Raw genomic sequence first — 23,482 nt, 5'->3', positions numbered from 1 at the left:
CACTGACACGCAGTGATTGGGTATTTCTGCTTATTTTACTGCCATCTAAACATTATGCACACTTGGATAAGTAGTATATTTAAATTACTCTGGGGTAAAAACAATTTTCTGTCTAAAACTGAGCTGAACGGTACTTTCAAATGGGAAGTAATTGTGATTTCCCATTTACCCATTGGACCACAAACTCAACATTGCTACCTTGACTTAGCTTGCGGTTATCGTGAAGTCGCTAGCTTGCTGCTAAACCTTTCACTAACACCTGTTTTCAGATTATCAAACATAATAATTATGTCTTTTAAAAGGGAAGGCGACGACAAGAGTCAGCTTAACATCCTGAAGGTATCAGTTTATTTGTTTAGCTTTTCTACAAGAAACTTCAGCTGAGATTGTACGTGTTGTTGTCCTTAGCTTCCTGCTAGCTAACAGCAAACTGTAATGTTGCCCGTGTAAAACTGTCGACAAATTAAAACCTGAATTAACTGCCGGCCAACGTTATTGTCTTGTGTTTCAGAAACGGCGTGTGGCAGATCTTCTGTCTAATTTTATTCCAGAAGATGAAGCAGCGCTTATGAAAAATGGAAGGTGAAACTAAAAAATGCTGGTGTGTTTGTAACTTGAAGTAGTTAAAGGCTGTGAAGACATAATAACCGATGACATGAAGCTGAAATTCATCCCATGGTTTCTGTAGATACACTTGCCTTGTGTGCTCCTACCGGCCTGTGTTTGACACAGTTGATATGCTGACAGTCCACAGGAAGGGGAAAAGGCATCTAGAAGGTAAGAGATTTAAGTATATCTATGTTGCTGTCTGTAAATGAATGGTATGAATTCTATGGTTTGCAGTGAGTGACAGATCTGATAGTCTATATTATCTCAAACCCAGAAGGCTTGGAACATAAACATAGTTCTTTTTCTGTGTTCTATCTCCACAGGATTAAAAGCTTTCTATTGCAAGAAAGCACAGCTGAAGAATGAAATAACAAAACGGCAACATGAAACCTACGTCCAGGCTGAAGATAAGAGACAGGTTGGTAAATGTAACAGGTGTGTTTGCTCTGACAGATTGTAATAAAGACGAGTAAGCAAATATTTCAGAATCCCTTGATACATTAAGTAGTGCAGTGATATTGTGGAACTCATGAACAACCGATAGAAGTCAACCTGATCGTTCAGCAGGCACAAGGTCAATGATTCATTTTTGGAGATCAACAACACGAGCTGAACAAACATTGTCTGTCTTTGACTGAGACTGTTGGTCCATAATGTTGTCCCCTGCCAAAGACATAGCAGCCCTGTGACCATCATATGACCCTGACAAGTGACATCCTGCCAGCCAATTTAAAGTTGTTGTCTATTGTGGAAAACATAAACAATACTTGAAAGAGAATTTGGTAGAAATGGTTAGTGAGTGAGCTCCCAGTATCATTCGAGAAATGTCTACAGTCCATATAATCGCATATAAATTATGTTGTTGTGACTCTAGGAACCCTCCAGTTCAGCCCCTTTACTGGCACAAACACGGAAGCTTACACATCACGCTTTATTGAAGACTGTACCATACAACAGTTGCCATAGAAAAACCAGGTGAGTGAGTTGCCTGTTTAATATAGAAATTACCAAATAAACTTTAAAACTCAGAAAAGAAACACAACTTTAAACCCAAACCTGTTATTTTTAAGCACAAAATCAGAAAAAGGACCAGTGAGCATCAGTTCAGATCCCAGTGGCAACGCTTACAGCAAAACGCCACCTGAGCAGCACAGCGCATGTTGGAAATCTGAAGTTTCAAACAGTGTACCACCAGGCAGTTCTAGTGGCTTCATAACAGGTAAAGCCTGTCACAGGAAATCTTTTTTTTTGTTATTTTCAGATTTAGTGTTAAAGAAAACCCAGGCCCAATCATGCTTTAACTGTGGTGATGTTTTTTGTTTTGTAGCCAATAAAGAGTTACATCAATCAAAAGACATGAAAGGATCTCAGCTTACAGGGGCACAGCAGGCCGAGCCCATGACAGCCCAGAGGAGGAGAGAGCTGGAGCACTACCTCAAACTGAAAAGGTACAAAACAGGTTTCTTTTTGGTTTAAACTGAGCCTAAGTGTTACTGGTTGAAGTTGACCATTCTCACTACTAGAATTCAGTATTTCAGTATCAGAATATTCAGTATTTTTCACTGGACCGACCTGATAGTTTACAGTGTATTTCACCTTTGTCTTTTTCATAGTGATGGGTGGCTACAGGACCGGAGTGGCCAGTGGATTAAAGACGAGAGTGTGGAGTTTGATTCAGATGAGGAGGAGCCTCCTTCGCTTGCCCGCCTACCCACCAGTGTCTGAGAGAACTAAGAACTGTGGGAAAAGCACAGATTAACTTATACCACAGTGGTATGTTCAAAAGCCACAGTGCTGCAGCTCTGTGTACAAGGACTTTATGTAACAGATTCATACCAACCAGCCACCTTTCACTCAATCACATGGTTTTCTTGTGTTCATTCTACAGCGACTGTGTAATCTGTGGAGTCGCTCCTTAGTTGTAATAGAAACCTGCTACTCACCAGTGATCATCAGCTGTAACTCTTTATGCTTTTATAGCTTTGAGAGAACTCACTATTTAATAAAAAGAACGTTGCTTTCAACATTTTGTATGTCATAACATATAATTGACAGAATAAGATATAAACCAGTTTTATTGTCTAACAAACCGTTAGACAATAAAACTGGTTTATTTCTACTTGAGGATTGTTTTTATAGTTTTGACCATCTTTTCTATTGGTTATGCTGACACTGAAGTAGTGTCTGAGGTCTCAGAGCACAGAGACATTTCTGCGGCAAAGTCCTTTGAGGAAACAAGCGGTCAGACAACAAGCCCAGCAGTTCATCCAGATTAATTCAATCACTTCTTTTCGAGGTGAAGTTGAAAATAAGTGCACCTGAACTGTCAGTAATAACCTCTCAGTTAGGGTGTGACCCCTCTCTGAACAGGTCCTCATTCCACCATGATCCGTCATCCTGCCCTAACAGGAAACATCACAGAGAGGTGTCACTGCAATGTTGCTCTCCCGTGAGTTCAAACACTGTTACACACTGACTGGACCATATTCACTTCACCAGTATCAGCTTTTTGTTTTGTTCACTGACACCTAAAGAGCAGCACTGAGAGCTGAAGCTGAATATTTCTTATCGCCCACAGAATAAGCGAAGTCTATTTTCATCACCCTTTGTTGTCTGTTTTACCCCTTTCAATAGAGTCCAGTCACCTCTGTCTGGTTGGACTAATCCTCAGTCAGCTTTACTATAAATCAGCAGCAGATAGGCAGCGTTGGTGCTAATCTGGGCAGAGAAGCCACTGGTTAGCATTCTTCACAGCACGGTTGGTATAAATTGGATAATACCATCAGGGTCAATGGGAGGGGACAGAGGGACTTAACATGGGTTAGTTTCTGATGACAACGCTAATATGTGTGGAAAGCTCACTTCATTATTTTGGAGCTTGAGGCGTCACCACCACATGGGGACGCACTTAATATTCTGTATGCGTAAGGTTTTTCTCGCTCGTCATGGAGACTTGGCAGGATGAAATATAAAATGTTGTAAGATTTTTTTTTTTAAGACAAATTTATCGATGTTTAAATTCTGATGACCTTTAATATCATGCTTGCCCTTTCAATGTTACAACTTACACAATCCTCCTGACGCAAATCTGACCAAAAAAAAAAGAAAGAAATGGAACACAGTATGGTGAATACGTCTGTCACAGCATGCGTGGCATCCAGCATTGCAATCCAAAAATACACCTCTGTTTTACTGCAAAACAACGTTCAAAGGGAAGAGAAACTCTCAGAATAGATTGTGGCAAACGCCGACTTTAAATCATTTCAAGGTGCCAAATGTCAGCGAAGTCTACATGGCTTGAAAAATGTGACCTTTGAGAAGTCTGCTAGTCTGCTTATTACTTTGTATTAATATCAAAGTTGGTATTAAGCCAGAGCGCTTTAAAGAAATGAAGAATAGGTTAAAGAAATGGCCGAGGGGGGGGGGGGGGCATCAGGGACCCCAGCAATGCTGTCAAAATCCTCAGAGGTTAACAGCTGTTTCTGTTCATAAATCTCAGCGGGTGCACATGGGTGCAACCCTCTCAAAGTTGGGTCTTATATTTGGAACAAGGTAACTCAAGCCCGGTGGACTAGGTTACGTTTCCCATCAGGGCTGGGGGGTAAAAATAGCTCAGGTGCTTGGGGGAAGTCAGAGGATCAGAAGAGACTTTTAAGAGATTAAAGAGCTGTGATTCTGTGTAAAATGCTGCAGTATATGTCAAACGTGGGATTCTACCATCACTTAGTGTTTATCGTTCGCTATATACAGAATCCAGTTTTTTAACATGGTATAATTTTGTAAATGATGGACCTGTTCAGACTCGACGTCCCAGTTTTTGCCACAGAATTTCTGTCTGATGGTAAATATTTCATTTGTGGACGGAAACCCTGCTCATCTAATTCAGACTAGCAATGTTGCAGTGGCAACATTATCAGTGCGAATTATTGGTGTCACATAATTAAATGTGCATTTGTATTTCTTGAGCATAATATTCCTGTGTCCAATATAAATACTCATATCTAAATAAGGTGTAGAAACAATAAAATTAAACTTGCCAAACATTTACAGGAAATATTTGAATATATATATTTTTATTTAAAGTATTTACAGATTGCTTTTCTTCCCATAGATAGCACCACATTGAAGATGTTTTCATGAATGAAAAGAGTTAACCTTTTGTTTGGGATGATGTTGACGATGCACAAACTAAAAAGCACAAAAAAAAAAAACGACACCTCACGTTTTGCTTGTGACCTATACATGCCTTTATGATGAATTCAGCAGTCTACAAAAAGCTGGCCGCGGTAAATGAAATGAAATGGTTGGACGTGAATGTCGCGTTAGTGGATGCACGCTACCCATGCTTGATTTGGGAGGATTCATTCAGCTCTGGTGCACCACGTTGAGAAAGCTGGCGAGAGGCTGTCGCTGGCAGTCTTTTCAGGTTCCAGGGGGCCGAAGTGGTTGTTCGTCTGTTTTCTCCTTCATGCTTTCATCTTAATCTCTGCTGGCGAACTGTGATGAGGAGAAGAAATAAGAAAAAAATATGACATGAAATTAACAAAATGATGGTTGGAGTTGCTTAAGATATATTTACAATGCCCCAAAAACCAGTATTTAGCACACATTTAAATCTTAAAGTGGCACCAGGTGTCTATTCTTGCTGAACATTCCGTAAGTATTTATTCCCATTTTAACAGAACTGTACATGCACATTTAAAAAAGATTTTCTGAGCAGGAAGTCAGAGCGTTTCTCACTCATGTCGTTGTTCCGTGTGATGGCCATGGCAGCTCTGGCACGGGGACCCTGCTGGGTGAAGTGGTAGCCGAACTTGAGGATGCTGGAGTTGTTCTCCAACATGGAGGCAATCTCCATCTCAACTGAATCTCCCAGCTTCTGCCTCTGTACCAGTAAGAGGTAAAGCACATCATTCACAATGATTTCTTAACTCTAATGTGTGGGTTTGAGAATTTCAGCCATTTAAAAGATCAAATATACAGTTAGAAAAAGTCAAAATTAACATTTTAGGTTATGAAAGTGATGATTTGTTGTTGTTAACACATGTATTAACTATAACTTTGTCTTCCACCGCGTACAGGGTTACAGGTATTTCATGTTTCAGACCTGGTTGTCAATCTTGAGCTCCATCAGTGTGGCGTTGTTGGCCATCGCTTTGATGATCGCCATCATGCCATCTGAAGTAATGAAGTTGGATTCAATATTAAGACTCTGCAAGCTGGTGTTCTCCTGCAACATCTCAGCACATGCCTGAAACACACACAGACACACACACATGTACAAAATGTTCTCAGCTGGAACCAAGCTGAGATGGTGGATGGTACCATCACCACCGCAGGATCATCAGTGATTGACTGATTGACTTTATTCAAGAAGTCATGTATTTTTTACTTATGTCCCATGATACTTTAATACATCTGATAAAACTATCAAAAATTATACAGTCATAAAAATAATAATGACACCAGTCCCAAAAAGGATGATGTCACATCATATCACAGTTTAACATTAACGGCGTTGTGTTCGTGGGGCAATACACTCACGTAGGCCACAGGGTCGTTGCTGCGGGTCGCAGCGATGCTCAGAGACTCCACGTGAGAGTTTCCCTTCATCGCCTCAAAGATCTCTTTCAGCGTCGGGATGGGAATGTCCTGCAGGAACGATAAAGGGACGAGCTTTGGTTCTGAAGTCAAAATCTAGTGTAGTGCTGTCATGGCACACGGTAGGATGCACACGCCCAGAGCTTGTAAATGACCAGGAATTAAAACAATGTGGGTTTGAAGAGAGATTGTGGAATTCAGCCTCAAGTTCAGTGGGTTCACTCTGATGCAAAAAGCTGAAGCGATACGTCGTTTTATCTCTGAGGCCCGTTAACATCAGATTTTTTTCTCTGGACTGTAGCATCCCATTGTGCTGACCTTGATGTTGTTGAGGTTGACTTCTGTCAGGCTGCTGTCGTTGTTGTGGATTCTCTCCAGGGTTTCCTCCACGTTGGTGGGGTTGGGTGGCTCATCGGGAAACATTTTGAAGGGATCTGGTTTCACCACACCTGAAGGAGAAACAACATCACAGCTGAAGCTACAGAGCGGCACAGTAAAATGAGTTACAGTCACACAGTTGTTGAAATGGAGCCTTAAACTGACAAGATAACGATTGAAACAAGGAAATATTTGATAAAAAAGAGGAAGTAAACAAGATTAGGAATCTGGTTCACGGTTTACTTTTTAACTCATCTTGTCTTCTTATGACTTTCAATATTAGTTTCTAAAATATCTTTGCCAATAAAAAAAGCGGAACTTGTTTGTGAAATGATGTCATACTTACTGTTGATGCCCTCTGTGTTAGCGATCGTTCCTGTGGTACCCAGAGCATCGTAGTACTGCTTGTTGCTCATCAGCGTGTACATTCCAAGGATAGCTGCAAGTACAAGAAAACAATCACTATCAATACACGTCAGGGAGGCAAAGGTAGAAATATCTCTGTGATATCTGAATAAGACCCTGGCTTGCGCTCTCGTCATGTTTGTTTTTACAGTCTGAGTTGTTGGTGTGTCCCTGCATTTACGTCTTATTTGTTAACCCCTGTGTTTGTGAGTATATTCCTGCAGTGGAAAAGAAAATGTTTCTGATATGGATCCGGCTCCGAGAGGCTCAGAAAGAGGCACAGTTAGGTGTTTCCCCATCTCATGTGTGGCACCACTACGTGTGTCTGTGTGATGAGATAAAGATACTGTTGTCCGAGCTTAGCAGGAAACTTGTAATCTCACAGTTTCCAGGGGAGCCACTGGTAATGATGCCACACACAATACACAGGGTTCAGGCTGAGGGGGTGGACCTATGAGTTTCTCAGGACTATTCTTGTTGACGTTGAGTCAGTTTTAAAGGACCACACACAATTTATAAACACTCTCAGTGTCTTGGACGTCCAATCTATATTTGTCATAAAACAGAAAGTTAAGAGTCTGTGTCGCGGCTGTAAAACCAAAGCAAACCGAGCCTAGAAAGGTGGTAAAAGCTACAGAGTGGCACCTGCTCTTTCATATTTCATTATATTCTGCTGTAGTTTAATCTTTAGCACTGCATTATATTTCATATACAGATCAGATTTGAAGATTAAGTGACAATGTATTGGAAAACAAACAAACAAAAAAAACACTAATCCGATAACACAATTTCCTCTTGTTCCCCTGCTGATATTGTTTCTCACCAGGAGGGGGCAGACCTGCACCCTCTCGGTTCTTTACTTGTTCTTTTTGTAACCTGCCAGCACCAAAGTGTGTCATATGCCAACTGCTGCGACAGCAACCCCCCTCTCGTCCTCCCACCTTCCCACCCACCAGCCTCCTGACCCGGTTTGGGGAACCATGGGAAGGGCCTTGTGAGGAGAGGGAGGCCAGGGAGACAGCTGCCTGCTCGGGGTGGAGGGGGGGGGTTACTGGCCATAAACACCCCCACATCATCCGGTTTGGCCCTGAGAATAACCCACAGTAGCTTCACAGCACAAACTAGACTGCAGATAACTAAGAAGCTCAATATAGCAACGTGTTAATATCATAAATAAAATGTGAAAATTAAGTCTCCAGGGTGACTTGTTGGCCCCACGCTCTCTCTGAGCCCGTGGAGCGGGTCGGCCAGGCTATTCATCCCCTTTTAGTCTGTTTGCCAAAAAGCCCAAACAAAAGACTGACAGAGGCTAACTGAGGTTTAATCCTCAGTTGGACTGTGTCCAGGGTTAAAACGGCGGTTTCTCTCTGACAGGCTGATGGAGCCGGACAAACAGGCTCCCCTGCTCGGCCTTTCCGGATGCCTGCCTGTTTGGCCGGGTGTTCACTGGGTTCAGAGCATCACACTCAATAGAGGAAACATGTTTTATGACTCAATTTGATCTTGTTTAAAATACCATGTAACATTCATGCTGCATAACATTTAGAGGCTTTTATAAAAGGTTGGATTTTCAGATGGATCAATAAGGCTATCCAGTGAAGTATCCACTAACATAATATTACCTGATCCGGGTTGAGAAATCTTTATGTATTCATTCATTATGTATTAATCGGGGACAATGCACATAAAGTGAAGCGACTGACCAATTTTTAAAACGCGTCCCCCACACAGCGACTGTTCAGCCATTGATTATCTCGGTGATGCAGGCCTGTCAAGCTTTTAATTTCTCCATATGCCAGATAGGTGTGCCTGTCTCAGTGGAGCATTACTCTGCGATTAAAATATTTGGTGGGTGGTGTCTTTTTGTAAACGTTCCAAAACCAAAAAACACAAGAGCACACGTGTTTGTCGGCTCTAATTTAAGCTTCTACCCTTTATATTGTTGTAGTTACAGCTACTCTAAGACCTTCATGTGCAGCATAAAGATGAAATGTCAGATCTACACATTGTCTGAGGTCATGTCTAAATAAAGCACCATTTCCAAAAGTCACTCATGAGACCTCTAACATTACCCAGCTGATTTTAAGTTTCAGAACACAGGAACTTCCCACTTGTCTGTTTTAAAGAGATACAGTATCTTTGCCCCCACCATCCCCACATCCACTCCACCCTTCCTTTGGTAGCCTGGGGGCCAGGCTCATTTATTTTTGTGTTGCTGAGTTTGGGGAATTGGACCCCATTGCATGTCTGGCCATGTCTGTTAGCCTGGGACTAGTGAGCGTCTGTCTGAGGGAAAACACGGTGAAGCCGCAGCAGAGAGATAACTGGGTCTGTATAATAGAACTATGTGGGTCAGAGCCACTGTGATGAAAACACTGAGGTCACGCTGTCGGTGTCGTAGCGGGTTAATAAACACCTGCTGCTGGGAAACAGCGTCGGGACAAACAGATGACATCACAGCAGACCTTTTTCACAGCGGGCGTTTTGGCACGTCGCGTCACGCCGTTTGACTCACCAACGCATCGTGTTTTCATGCTGTGAAAAAAAACTCTGCCATCACACACATCAAAGTGTGAAACCAGGTGTCCATCACAGCTGGAGCATCACTGTCCCATCACGGATGGATATAAAGGACGATGATATCGTTTCTCCTGTCTCAGATTATCTAGATCGGTGATTAACAGACCGGTTTTCTGTCACTTCCCCCTTTGGCTGAAAAAACGTCACGACTAATAAAGTGACGGCATTTCTATTTACCCACAACAAAACCGGGGAAACTACAAACAGAAGCAGTCAAGTAGAATTTATTGAAATGAAAACATTTTTTTCCTACTATGTTGAGACTAAACTTCATGTTTGAGCTTGATGAGAATCATTGTTCTTTTTCTTTTCTTTCTTTTTCCTTCTTCGTCTGTCTTGTTCTCTGTGTCATTCTTGCACAGGGACCAATTCGATTCTGCTGTTTTAAAGCAGCAGTTAATGTAGAAAAAAGCTTCCGGATCTTTAGTTTCTCTCACATTTCCCCCCCATGCGCCCCCACCAGTGCGGAAATCACTGACAAAGCTGTGAGGTACTGCTGTGAATTTTAGAAATATACAGTATGTATATAGTGGATGTTTGTTAGACTGGTGACACTCAGACTCCAGCCCTCCCGACCCAAACAGGAGAACGTATGGATAGACTGTACTGCTGGCACTACTTCTGTTAATAGTAATAGTAGCAGTAATGTTGTTTGTCTAACCTGCGATATCACACATCTCAGCATCCGTGGCGTTTTTCAGAGCCTCCTCCAGCTCCGGCTCCAGGATCACCTGCTCGTGCTCGGGGATCTCCGCTGCTTTCTTGGGCACGAAGGCCTTTCCTGGGGATGGACAGAAAGAAACGATGAAAACACAGAAAAAAAGACGAGAAGACAAACAGAAACATGAGATGGAGTCAGACTGTGTGTAAGAGGTTCTGTTGTCCACTTGATCAAATCAGTGTATTCGTCTGGAAACCAAATTTCACAATGATTTTTCTTTTTTCAAATCTTCTGCAGTCTACATGGCTCAGAATGTAAATTAGATCAGATTATGCTTTCTCATCTTTTTCTTCGTACTTTGATCATTCATCGTCACAATTCCAGACATGGATCTGAAAATGACTACTGCGTTAATGGTTTTCATTTATTCGAAGTGTTGCACGGGAACCACAGCACAAATGATCTCAGCCAAGTCATTTCCCGGTGCTGGTCTGGACATCTCTGCCTCTGGGACTATGATGAAAATGGCCCTGAAACTCAGTGAGCTGCAAAAATCCCACACAGACCTGAAAGTGAGAGTCTGAGCTGCTGTGCACTGGTGCATCACAAAGTACAATACTGTACAGCTGTCTGAGGGGGAAGCCAAAAAGTCTACGGAGACTGAAGGCCTACTCAACCATTTCTTTATATATCCAGTACATAGGCCCACGGAAATTCTGTGATGAAACCTCGGCATCTGGTTGCACTGTGATTAAATCTGATGACATGACAGGATATTGAAAACTTGACATTATATTGCTTTTGTTTAGCTTAATTCAAAGAAAATACATGATCTATGTGGCGCCAGCTCCGTTCATAAATTAGCAATTTAACTTCCATTTTTTTTCTGTATTGTTCATAAAAATCTGGTTCAAGACTGAATGCAGCATTAAACTATCTGTATCTGGCCGAGTTCCTCGGACGGAGCACTGGCTCCCCCACCTTTCTTCTCCCCGGTGAAGGGCACCAGGTCCTCCCTGTCCTGGTGCTCCAGGGCCTGCTTCTCCAGGTGCTGCAGCAGGGCGTCACGGTCAAATGGACCCGTTGGGCTCTTCTTTGTCTGGTCACGCTGCCGGAGGCCAGCTGGCAGCATGGCATTCTGGAAGAACAGGAGGTCAAAGGTTATGTTGATGTAGCATTAAGAGAACAGAGAGAGTGGGGTCGTTGCTTGTGTGCCTGGATGGATAAAGTTGGAGTAGAGTAGAAGAGCAAAGTGACAACTGTTTTATTTTCCAATTTCTTTGGGAATAAATGACATGAGTTTGAATTTTTCTTAGACCAACAAAGCCCCACGTGTTGAATAAAACTCTGAACTGGCTTTTTATGGCTCTGCAAATGGGATACATCCAATCATGGCTTTGTACAAAGGTCATTTGCAAACTGTATCTGTGGTATTTCATTTTACGACGCCATATAATGTACAGCTGAAAAATTAATCCACATTCATGCATTACATCATTTTTTATGTATCACCAGTTTCTGAACATGATGATGGATGATCATGTGCACAGGAGGCCAGAGTCTATAAATCTTTACTCCAACCAGCCGGTCCAGCCGTAGCAATAACATCCTCCCTGATTTCCATAATTTTCCTTCCCTCCAGCAAGGGCATGAAAGGCTTGCCCACACCATGAGGTGTGCTCCCCAGTGCAGAGCAGCATGACGCTGTGAAAGCTGCACACTGTTGGTGCAGTACGGGAAGGAACCGTGGCTACAAACCGAAGCTAATTTTTACATTTACAATCAAAACTGAGAAGGAAATGGTCGACTCGATGCTGTGAAAGAAAAACAAAGGTCATTCACCTGTTTGAATTTCATCTTCAGTGTGTACTCTACAAACTGTGTAGACACTGAAGGAAAAAAAAACTGAAGCACTTTCTTTTATTATTTTTATTTATTATTTTCTTTTATTATTTTAAATTAGGGAAAGTGTTTAATGGCCAATTTTCCTCTTAATGGTTGTGAGGGCTGCTGGTGGACATCATGACACATCGGGACACTTTGTGTTTAAGCAGGACCAAACACACCTCTCATCTCTTTGATGTCCTATACCCCGCAGGTTTTTGTACAGTGTGTTTTGTGTGTACAAAAACACACTGACTGGCCACCTGGGGGAACAAAAGCCTGCAGGACTTGTGGACTTTTGGCACCAGATCTGACCATCAAGCTCCTTTGGTGCTGGAGAAAGTGATCAGAAGCCGACCGCCTGGCGAACTTAAGACAAACTGAGTCCTCCTCCTACCTCGGGGTCCATCTCCTGCAGCTCATACTCCAGCTGATCCAACTCCTCAGCACTGAGGCCCCTGAGGATGGCATCCTCGTCGATGTCCCTGGGGTCCGACATGGCTCCTGAGGCTCCGGCTCACACGCACACACACTCACTCATACACACCGCTACACACCCCTGGGTGAGAGGGCACTACGAGAGAGGAGAGGAGGGGGAGAGAGAGGAGAGGGGGGGTCACATTTAGTTTTTTTATAGTGTCCTGTGGCCTTGGTGTTGTGTCCAAAATATCCCTGCTCATTCAGTACGGTGGGATCTGCACCCCAACCTCTGTTTCTGCCCTTACCACAAGGTTTAGTGTAAATAAAGCTGACTTAACTTCAGCTGAAACATTTTATTGCAATGTATTTTACAGTCTCATACCGTTTCATTTCATATCATGTGAGTATTTAATCAATTTCAGTTGTATTGAAAATTCTGTTTTGGTTCATACAATCCAGTCCAGGAGCCCTGTCAAGTACCGCACAGGGGTCCCCTGCCCCACATTTTGTGAATCGCTGACCTTGCCAAACAATTTCATGATCTTCATTCAGCTTATCGGCTGCCCTATCCAGAGCGCTTCAATAATGTGACGATGATAATAATAGATGCATTTCCAAAAATAAATGTGCAGTTCTCAGGAGGGCAGAGTCTGTATAAATATGCTGCTGCAGCCTCCAGGTCACATTCTTACATAAGCTTCATTTTCTCCTCAAAACACACGAGAGGTGAACAGCCGCCACCGCTGATGCCCTGCAGTTAGGAAGGCGAGGAGGCAGAGAAGCGAAGAAAGCGAAAAATAGAGCGTGAGCAAAGTCTCTGTAACTCTAAACCCTGAGCTCACCACACTAAGAATAGCAGAACGTAGAGAGGAGAGGGGTGGAAAGTGCAATCTCTGACTTATCATTGACAGACATTTGTTCATACAGTAGTGGACCCACCCAAACCATATCTGCACCCGGTGAAAAGCTGGACACACACACATAATGACAAACACAACTTACTCTCTAATACAGCAAAGAGCAGCAAGTTCAAACGACACAGCAGAGCCCTGAGACGAGGAAATACCACAACGATCACATACTGTACGTACACCTCTGGGTCAAAGTATGAGTAATGCAGATATCAGGTTTGTGAGGTGCAATGTTTTCATTTTCAGTCCAAATTTCATCCCAACTTGGCCACAGAAGAAAACCCATCACAGTCCAGGTCACAGAACGTGGTTTCATCCAGCCGCTCTGCTTCTATGTCAGCAGGCATCTGTGATGGCAACACGAGTTCAAGCATTTCACAGCAGGCAGCTTTCTGCTTCAGTGTACGACCATGTTTATGCTCAGGGAGCAAATCTGATAACTGATAACGTCTGTGACGAGTTGCTGGTATTTACCATCAACCTGTCTGCTCTCTGGCAGATACACGTTAACATTTCTGCCGGTGTCAGTTAAATTCTACTGCACTTCAATACAGAACTGAATGTTTTCCAGTCAGTGCATGGGTTTGTTTGTTTGTGTCTTGTAACTGTGTGTGTTTGTGGTATCCCTGGTATAAGTACAGAGTCAAGGACACAGTCTGTGTCTGAGCAGACACACACACACGTATGTACACATTCATACACAAACTCAGAATACACACTTCTTGTGACTGTGTGCACCTGCATGCACAAACCAGACAGCTACACACACACACACACACACACACACACACACAGGACACAGGAGCTGCTGCTGCTCATTGAAGCTGCGTGGCTCTAATGCGTAAAGCCAGTGACACAAACACCGGATCACACCGCTGAGTGTGGAGGAAGATGGAGGAGATTTAAAGGATGAGGGGAAGGAGGCTGCAGCTCAGAGAAACCAGGTGGAGGATAAATCTACCTAAACTCACTTTTTATCAGGGATAAAAGGTTTTACCAGCCTTTATCAGCCTCAGGCTAAAAATCAGACTTTAAATCTTGAGAGGTTGATTTACACTCCCCTCTTCATTATGAAACTACCATACAAAATTAAATGATGGTATGATAGTATAAATGGTATATTTTTATTTTTAACAAAAACTTTCAGGAGTTTCTGGTTTGAAACAGTGAACATTCTCACTGTTCAAATGCCTGGTTTTCATAAATCACAAAGATTCTCTCTCTCATTTCATTTTAAGGATGTTTCTAAATCTAAAGCTCACATTTGTTGGAATGAAAAAAAGAAGCAATAATTAAAACTATATCAGACAGAACATTTGAAGTTTCATTTAAATAGTTTCCCCCGTAGTTTCCCCTGTCTGTGACTTAAGAAGTGAATGTGACCCAGGGCTCCCTCCAAACATGGCTCATGTGATTCGCGTGCGGCGAAGCCTTTGAGCCGCGCTTATTGTTGAGTTAAATACGTGGCTGTTTTCTGACACTTGAGCTAAGAGTGAGGACTCAGACAACTGCGTACCAGCAGCCTGCCAGTTAAGGAACTGACGATCATCATACAGTGTTAGAGAGAGATCATACTGACTTTGGTTTGTGGAGTCTTCTGACATTACATTTCCTCCTCTAGTATTTTACAGATACCTACAGTTTCAGATTAGATCAATACTTTACAGTGCTGACGGAACATTTGGAAAACAGAAAACAGAAACATCCAGCGCCATCATTGTGTTTTCATTTGTTTTGACATTTAATTTGGCACGTTCCACGTTCCAGGAAGCCTCCGACCACACTGGAAACCAACTGGACGTTTGTGAATGTGAATCTGCCCCCCAGCAGTCCCAACAGGGTTTCTACGTGAACCACAACAAACTGGGAGTGGAACAGAGTGGTGTCACCTGCTGCTGCCAGCTGGCTCCAGGCATTTCTTTTTCCAGTTTAAATCTCAATCATCTCTTGCACCTGCAGCTGCTGTCTTTATGGGAGTCATGACATGAGCTGAGCCTGGTCATAATTGTATGACTACATTTTATTGGGACTGGATTAAAGACAGTTACCGTATATTGTCTCTATAGCATTTTGACTATGTTCAAACTTCAGCCAGGTCTGATTTCTCCATCGTATGTGACACAGGTCTAATGTTTTCTTTTTTTTTTTTTTGGACTTCTGACCTGGAACAAGTTACACGAAATCACATCCAGAGACATGTTACCTCCTTGTGATTTCTTCTTAGCAAGTCGCAACAGAATTTCTCATCAGTACCCCAGCAGTGAGTGAGTGTTTTTAACGTTCTCCTGAGACAAACACCATAATTACAACTAATGTAGGACAAAGAGGCACAAGAGGGAACCGAGAACCAAACTAATTTAGGTTTAATTAGAAGCCGAAATTAATAGAAAACCCGAGGGATCATTCTGTAACTAAAATAAAAGTTTGGAAAATTAATACTGAATCCAGGAGAGACTCATATTTTAGTCGGAAGTGAGCTGGAGTTTTGTATGAACTAAAATTCATATCTGGAACTATTTTTAAAAAAAGAAGAAAATGACGGCCTCCAGTGTGAACATGGCCGTTAGAAATGTTGTTTTCCAAAAGGTTAGACAAATAAAATTAACCCTGAGCCACTTGTTGATCTCGGTCTTTGACACTTTATTTTTTACTCATAAGTGAGGTAGTGTTTAATAAAATCTCAAGTGTGTATTAAATCCAGTTAATACCAGATCAGCTGAATCTGAACCCTTTCAAACAAACCAAAACAAAGCTGGAACTAAAAGTTTGGCCAGTTTCGCCTGCCAGTGATGATGATGCAAAATGACCATGATTAATTAATGACTAAGCATCTGAAATCTCAATTTACTGCTGGCTAAAGCATGACCAGAGTGTGAACTGGAATTCAGCCACAGACATTCAACCTGAGCCGCTGAACACACCTGTGTGCGTTATGTTTGCAGGAGTTAAAGACTGATCCCAAACTGTAAACATTCAGCATCACTGTCGGCTGACTAAGCACATTGCTTTGGTCAAAGTTGAACAAAGGTGAACCCTGACCTGCGAGTCCGCTGGAACCGGGCGGAGATCACACCAAAACAGGAAACACATGCTTGAATTTGTCCGTCATGCAGGCTTCAAAACAGATGCATGGGAAACAGGGCGGGAGGCGTAATGTGACTGTACATTATCTGTGTGAGGAGGAGCTGGGCTCAATCATCACAAATTACATCTAACATGACAGAAATCACGAGGAGCAAATGTTTTTGATCTGACGGGAAAGGCAACTGTCTCAGCTGTGCTGATTATTCTGACCCTTCCATCTCCAACCATCTGCTGAGCTTCTTCGAGCATGTGCATGAACTCTTGGGTCACAGTGGTCTCAGACTATCCAGAGATTTCATGGCTTGTGTTTCAGTCGGATTTAGTAAATGTTTATGGAGTCATCTGAAGAACACACTAACTGGAGCTTCTTGATTGCACAGCAGAGAAAAAGCAAATTAATTTGTAGATAGACGCAGTAAAACCATGATATACTGCAACAATTTCTTATTGTCCTTAATGGGAAGGAGCTCCAGTAACTCCATGTCAGAAGTGCTGCACTGAGACAAGCAGCACAGGAGTTACTGTGTGTTTTATAAGTCAAAGACCATTACAAGGGTTTAGATTTCACAGTGACAAAGGTTATACTCTCATAAACGCTCTACAATGATTTACACTCCACTTTTGTGCCCGAGTGTTTGTTTTTACTGGGACAGAAAATAAACTCTGAAGTCATTTCTCTTGGTTTTACAGCTTTTTTTTCCCTGTAACAGTAGCAGAGTAAGAGAGGACTTTTAACTGACCAGGCAGCAGGTTTCCACTCTGCCACAGACAGCTCAGGAGATTTGTCACCATCCGCGGGTCGTCTTCTCCACGTCTTACCGCCCAAGTGCAACATTCCAAATCAGTCCTCAGCTTAATTTTAGCTTCACAGGTCAGCTACTTCCAGCCGTATGAATCCAGCACGGCTTGGGTTTCTCCTTGAGACTGTATTGGAGCACCATTTTGAAAACGGCAGCCAGGTTTCTTTCTTTCTTTTCTACTAAAACAGTGCCATGTTGCAACTGCTGCAGGCCACTGATGCAGATTATCACAAAGAGGCAACAAGTGGAAGTGTTTTTCAACACACACACACACACACACACACACACACAGACCACAACAACTCTTCCTGACAGCTGAGCTAAATTTGCAGTAAGGTCCACATTTAAAACAAGGCCCCCACTTTATCTTCCATGACAATTCAGCCATGAGGCCCCAAAAGACAATCTGATCCAGTGACAGGTACGCAAATGTCAAGGATCCTAGCTGGAGGGGGGGAGCCGACTTAGCCCTGGTTTCCAAACTGTACAGCGACCGGAGACAACATCTCCAAATCCCCTGTGACGAATAAGCTGCACACCGATGGACAGCAATTAGAAGGCTTGACCCCTGCACGTGCCACAATGATCGCTTCATGTGAGAGTCCGTATTTCAGATTTCAGCTGACCCTCTGCAGAAGCCTCCCACAAACCTGCTCCCGATGAGAGTTTCAGCCTGGAAACTCATCAAAATTAAACAAAATCAAATCCAGCAGAGCAGTAAGTCACCAAACATCTGCACAGAAACATCTGATTCCACAACCTCAGGATCTCACATTCACAGAAGACGCTTTAACATGGAGCCCCCCCTCGACTCCAAACAGGCAACCCAGAAGGAAAGATTAAAGTTGGGATCGCCCCAACATGCCAGAAGGACCCCCCCATCCAAAACACACACACACACACACACACACACACACACACACACACACACACACACACACAGAACAACAGAGACAGAAGGAAGCAGCCTCACACCTACCTTCTCAGAGGCGCAGTGCTGAAGCCCCTCGGCAAGGCAGAGAACTTAGAAACCACAGAAAGTTTTTTCTCTTTCCCCCCCCCCCCACCCTCCTTTCTGTCACTCTCTCAGCCCCCCCTCCCCTCTCACTCCTCTCTCTCTCTCTCTCTCTTCTTTCTTGTGTCAGGCTTCAGGGCTGCTATGCTGAGACAGGAATACTGACAGCACTTTGAGAAGTCAGCATTTTATTATTTTGGCTGTGTGAGGGGGGGTGGGGGAGGTATAGAGAGCCATGTAAGAGAGAGAGAGAGAGAGAGAGAGAGAGAGAGAGAGAGAGAGAGAGAGAGAGAGAGAGAGAGGGAAGTGGGGCATGAACTCATGTGCTCATCAGTCATTCAATTAAAACTGAATGAAATCGGACAGAAAGAGAAGGGCTGACATCTAGTGGTTTGACTTGAGCTGCACTTGATGATCCTGAAAAACTCTGCACCTCTTTTGTTAATGTTGTTAATTTTACTCTTTAATGGACAGTGGAGGAAATAACGAAGACATTTTACAGATAGACAGAAATATTGAATTTGTATCTTGATTTTTTTCCCCTGGATATTGTAAATAAGTGTCAGTGACATCCTGCATTACTGCACATGGGGATTTGCATTTTAAAGCTTTGTGTTTAACATAAAAGTCATTTAACTAGCTTAGCTCACTGTTTTATTTTTCGGGCACATTTCCTGCATGGCTGAGTGTCTGTTTTCTGGAAACCAGCTCTGATACACCCACTGTGCTCTACCTGGTCAGTACCAGGCTGCAGACACACAAACTGCTGTAGAAGGTAGCAGCATGTAGCAGCTAAAGAGCCAGGTATTTTCCCCGGACGCCAGTGAAGACCAAAGCAAAGCTCAAAGCAGAGTGAATAGTGAGTGAATGCTGACTTACTTTGGCCGGGTGCACAAAAGAAACCACTTCCAACGGCTGCTAATGTCGCTCTGTGGCTGGTGGATGTGTAAAGTGGCAGCTAACACATTAGCCATGTGTGTTCTTCTGCTGTGTTGAGTTGCTGTGTTACCTTGACGCCACCTAGAGGCCAAAACCACAACCAGCAATTAGCAGTGGCTGCAGGTGCTCATGCTGAAGGGGAGACAGTGACTCTGCTCTAATGATATGACCCTGATTTATTTAGCAAATCGATTTGAAACTTGATAGATAATAGATTTACAAATAGCTGGTCAGCTTAAAGGGTCACTTCTTTTTTAAATTTCAAAACCCGTTTTTTTTTTTTTTTTTTTTTGATTTTTCTGTTTTTCACTCGTCTTCCAACTCATCTTTCTTCCTTTTGTCCTTCTATTCAGATCCTCATTCGTTCCCTGTAGCCTCATTTTGCTCTGTTCTACTTTTTTGTTGTTGTTGCTTTCACATTTCTTTCGTTTTCAATCAACATCTAACATCCAAATGACTCTGTCAGATATCTCTCATCATACTGCAGTAGCACCATTACCTAACAGTAATCCCCAGCTTTGTCATTTAAGAAGAACATGATAAAATCTCCCCTGGAGGGAAACTGATTACTGCACTTCACCAAACTTCCACTGTAATTCCCCCGTTTTCCCTGAATAAATAACCCATTGGTTAGTGCAGTTTTAAGACTTTGTTTAGGACAGATGTGAATTTCCATGAAACTGTTCATTATACATCCTCTTTCAGTTAAAAGCCACACACGTTTCATGGAACACACCTTCACTTGTCATGGAAGATACACCTCCACAAACCTCTACTCCTCTATCACCACTAGATGGCAGCAGATAAACACAATTTAAACACAGCAGCTTTGAAGTTCTTATGAAATAATTGCTTGAGATCAAGCAACACTGTCCAAGTGCCTTCCAGTGTTTGGCACTTGGACATTTAATCAGCTACAGGGTTTACTGAGCAAAACAAGGCATGCAGTGAGCAACAGTGGGCACATTATTGGAGGAACAAATCTGCCATCAGCTCCAAACTTATTGTACTGATAATTAATTCATTTCCTGTGATACCAGACTCCATTCAATCAAATCCTTTCAATTAGTTTTTATCCCAATAGTGATATATGTCGATTAATGAAATCATGAGTAAGAGCTGTACAAATGTAAAAGATGTACAGTATGTGCTCTCTAAAGGTTTTGATTGCATATGAACAGAATTCCAGTCATGTCTTTGATACCTACAAAGCTACCTGGCCACATTCTCAGTCTTTTAGATCTTGCGGTGACAACAAACGAGGAGTGTTCGGCATTCATTCATTTTTGTTTTTGGTCATGCACACGCTCCAACGCGTGTGAACGGAAAAACACCTGAGTTCTCACAACGCTTGCACTTTTCATTTTGTCGCATAAACACCTAAGTTTGAAAATGATGAAATTTGACCTGGTCTCTTCTACAGTCAACAGACACACCGGGTATTTTTAGCTGGAACCACTTTCTATCCAACCAAAGAAACCAGTCCAAAACCACTGATCACTGAACAGAAACCCTCTGCTTTTCTGGACAGTGTGTAGGTGGAAAAGGTGTGTGTGTGTGTGTGTTTAAGGGAATTTCTTTTTTATTTTTTTTTTAGGAACAGATTCTGGTCATGAAACATGAGTTTCATTCAGTGTTCAAATGTCATGCTCCCACAGCGTTGCCATCTCTAACAGGTTTCAAAGTGAAATATTTTGTGAGGAGGATCTACAGTAAAAACCCCAAATGTTTTGAACTTTACCGTCAATAAAGTCAATAAACTCTACATTGTTTTATAGCAGTGGTGTTATTATGAAGGACTTTATAGTTCCCCCTCAAGGTCAGCTTCCTCCTACTCTCATTTTCAATTTGACTCTAATTGTAACAATAATTATATGTTGTTGTTTTTTCTCTGGTTTACAGTCAGTCCAAAACAGAATGATCAGTGTTAAAAAATTCCACACATAACATTTATGGTAATGGAATTTTTTCTCTCAAAAAAACGGTGTTTGTGGGTTTCTGTGTGTCATACGTGCCTTTCTGTGTGTGTGTGTGTGTCATACGTGCCTGCTGTGGGCGTATTTCAGTAAATGAGGGAGGAGCAGCTGAGAGAGAACATACAAGAACGATGCAGAAAAAGCCAGGAAGAGCAAGACTGAGAGAGAAAGATAAACAGAGGAACAGTGGACGTTAGTGCTAATATTTAATGTACAGATATGACAGTGGCATCAATCTTCATCTAACTCTCAGAAGGAAAGCAAATAGGGGATGTGGGGCTCTCCCACTTTTAACAGGAAGTCTTACAAGCTGAAGAATCTCTGGGGCGGCAACTAAATAATCGACATCTGTGGCTCCGTTTCTTCTCTCTTCTCCATTTTTTTGAAAACTGATAACAAATATCCACACTGCTCTACTGTCCTCATTCTTCTGCTTTTCTCACCAACGTCAGCATTGTTTCCTCTCACTGACGTCTTCAAAGCAGAAACCAGATGTAGCACTGTTGTATGTACCTGCTTCCTCATTTAATGGAACAGGAAAATAGATGTAATTCTTGTAAAATCAGTCATTATATGGATTTTTCCACCACCAGAGGGGGTTAACGTGATCATAAGAGACCAGCAGACAAAAGGTCTTTGTCTCAGGAAAGAATGCAGACCATTCTCCAACTTCTCCTTTGTGTGTGTGTGTGTGTGTGTGTGTGTGTGTGTGTGTGTGCATTTGACTGTGTTCACAGCAAACAAGCCATGTCCTTCGCTGACTTCACTGCGTGGTTGTAATGTTGTGCGTTTTTCATCCAGCTTGGCACCAAACACGAAATGAATATCAAACAAACCACATGAGAAACATTCCACTGTGTCAGGACGTTGACTAATTAAACCGCAGAGCCGGCACCAACCTGTTGCCTCGTGCTCAGTATCAAGTATTTGCCCTCATCCTGTCTGCAAGAGAACACAGAACAAAAAGTCAGACTGCAGTGTTCAAAGTCATGGACTGTTTACAGTGAGGAGTGGTGCTGCTGTGTCCCCCTTTAATGTTGAATTTCAGGCTATAAACCGACAGAATGAAAATTACGTGTGGCAAAAGATTCATGGCATGGGTTAGTCGATAAGAACAAACTGTTTCATTGCTAGGTGTGGTTACAGCAGGTGGAGCACATGCCTGGTAAGTCAAAGGTCTATTGTAGGACATTTTGCTGGCACCTGCTCTATTAAATACACTCTGCTCTACCTGCCCAGCAGCAAACAGCAGACAGACACACAGTTAGCAACTAGCTGGCGAACACAGTGAAACATTTAGCAGCTAAAGAGTCTAACATTTTCCTCGGGAGTCGGTTGAGACCCAAACAGAGTTTTACCATGATGTAAGGGAATAAATTACAAGTGACATATACATGGACACGTAAACCCTCTTTTTTGCTGTTGAAGTTTGCCAAGGTGGAACTGATTACTACTCACTTCCTGGCCCTTTTGGTGTCATAAAGCTGATAACACCAGTTTACGCCCCGGAACTTGAGTCCATCCTGAACTGTGAGAAAATGAGCTGACTCTCTCTGACTGGCACATTTTTTACTACAGGGGCATAAAACTTCAGGAACTTATGTCCTTGTATGGTTTTAAAACTGCTCTTTGAAACTTGGAGGCAAAGCGGTCTCGCTGTCAGTGTCCCTAAACTTTATTTTTTTTGCTTGGACTCATGTGTCTCAAGATTTTTAATATGTTTGTTGTATAACTCTTTCCATGACCCTTATGATAATTCGTTATATTTACTGCTAATATTTAATCAGTCTTACACTTTCTTTCTCTCTGCCTTTGACAAATCTCAACTCCAGGTCCACTTCCACGCTCTTGTATGCCTGAAGTACGTCACTCGAGTAGACAGACCAGTTGTTAAAATGCTTCTTTGAGGGCAGAGCTACTCAGAGCCATAAATAAAACAGCATTGTTTGAGTGACTTTATTACGTTTACAGTCAATAGTCTTTTCTGATCACAGCCAACGTCACTGTAAGATGTGGTTCTCATGACTTGTCATCTCTGACCACACCTAATCACACCCTGTGTCACTCTGAGGTGTGGCAGTCTTGACCAGCGGGTTTCAGCTGATGCAAACAGAATTTTCTGGATTCTTGAAATGTGACAAGTTAAGGAAAAAAAGTTGTTCGACCACAAACCTCCTGAAGACTAATCCTTCCCTCGTTTGGTGTGTTGTGATGGTGGC

At 42.5% G+C, this 23,482-nt stretch overlaps 2 protein-coding genes across 4 annotated transcripts; one reads left to right on the top strand and one right to left on the bottom strand.

The window, feature by feature from the left end:
• The first annotated feature begins 209 nt into the window (after window positions 1-209).
• scnm1 (sodium channel modifier 1) lies at window positions 210-2,364 on the top strand. Of its 3 annotated transcripts, XM_041045130.1 has the most exons (8): window positions 210-339; window positions 512-582; window positions 689-777; window positions 933-1,027; window positions 1,484-1,584; window positions 1,680-1,828; window positions 1,937-2,057; window positions 2,223-2,364. In XM_041045130.1, the coding sequence occupies exons 1-8, from the start codon at window positions 289-291 to the stop codon at window positions 2,332-2,334; spliced, it is 789 nt and encodes a 262-aa protein (XP_040901064.1). In that variant the 5' UTR covers window positions 210-288; the 3' UTR covers window positions 2,335-2,364. The 3 variants fall into 3 exon arrangements, with proteins under 3 accessions (XP_040901064.1, XP_040901063.1, XP_040901065.1); XM_041045129.1 differs by having other exon boundaries at window positions 1,680-2,057; XM_041045131.1 differs by lacking the exon at window positions 210-339 and having other exon boundaries at window positions 512-601; window positions 1,680-2,057.
• tmod4 (tropomodulin 4 (muscle)) lies at window positions 1,883-18,466 on the bottom strand. Its single transcript, XM_041045128.1, has 10 exons — window positions 18,313-18,466; window positions 12,516-12,692; window positions 11,216-11,372; window positions 10,235-10,354; window positions 6,935-7,027; window positions 6,529-6,659; window positions 6,154-6,261; window positions 5,717-5,860; window positions 5,350-5,494; window positions 1,883-5,106 (listed from the first exon to the last, which is right to left on the bottom strand). The coding sequence occupies exons 2-10, from the start codon at window positions 12,615-12,617 to the stop codon at window positions 5,084-5,086; spliced, it is 1,023 nt and encodes a 340-aa protein (XP_040901062.1). The 5' UTR covers window positions 12,618-12,692; window positions 18,313-18,466; the 3' UTR covers window positions 1,883-5,083.
• Window positions 18,467-23,482: the final 5,016 nt, after the last annotated feature.

The sequence above is a fragment of the Toxotes jaculatrix genome, chromosome 8, assembly GCF_017976425.1.
Source record: "Toxotes jaculatrix isolate fToxJac2 chromosome 8, fToxJac2.pri, whole genome shotgun sequence".
In the NCBI taxonomy this organism is placed as follows: domain Eukaryota; kingdom Metazoa; phylum Chordata; class Actinopteri; family Toxotidae; genus Toxotes; species Toxotes jaculatrix.
This window is presented reverse-complemented; position numbering and strand designations above follow the sequence as displayed.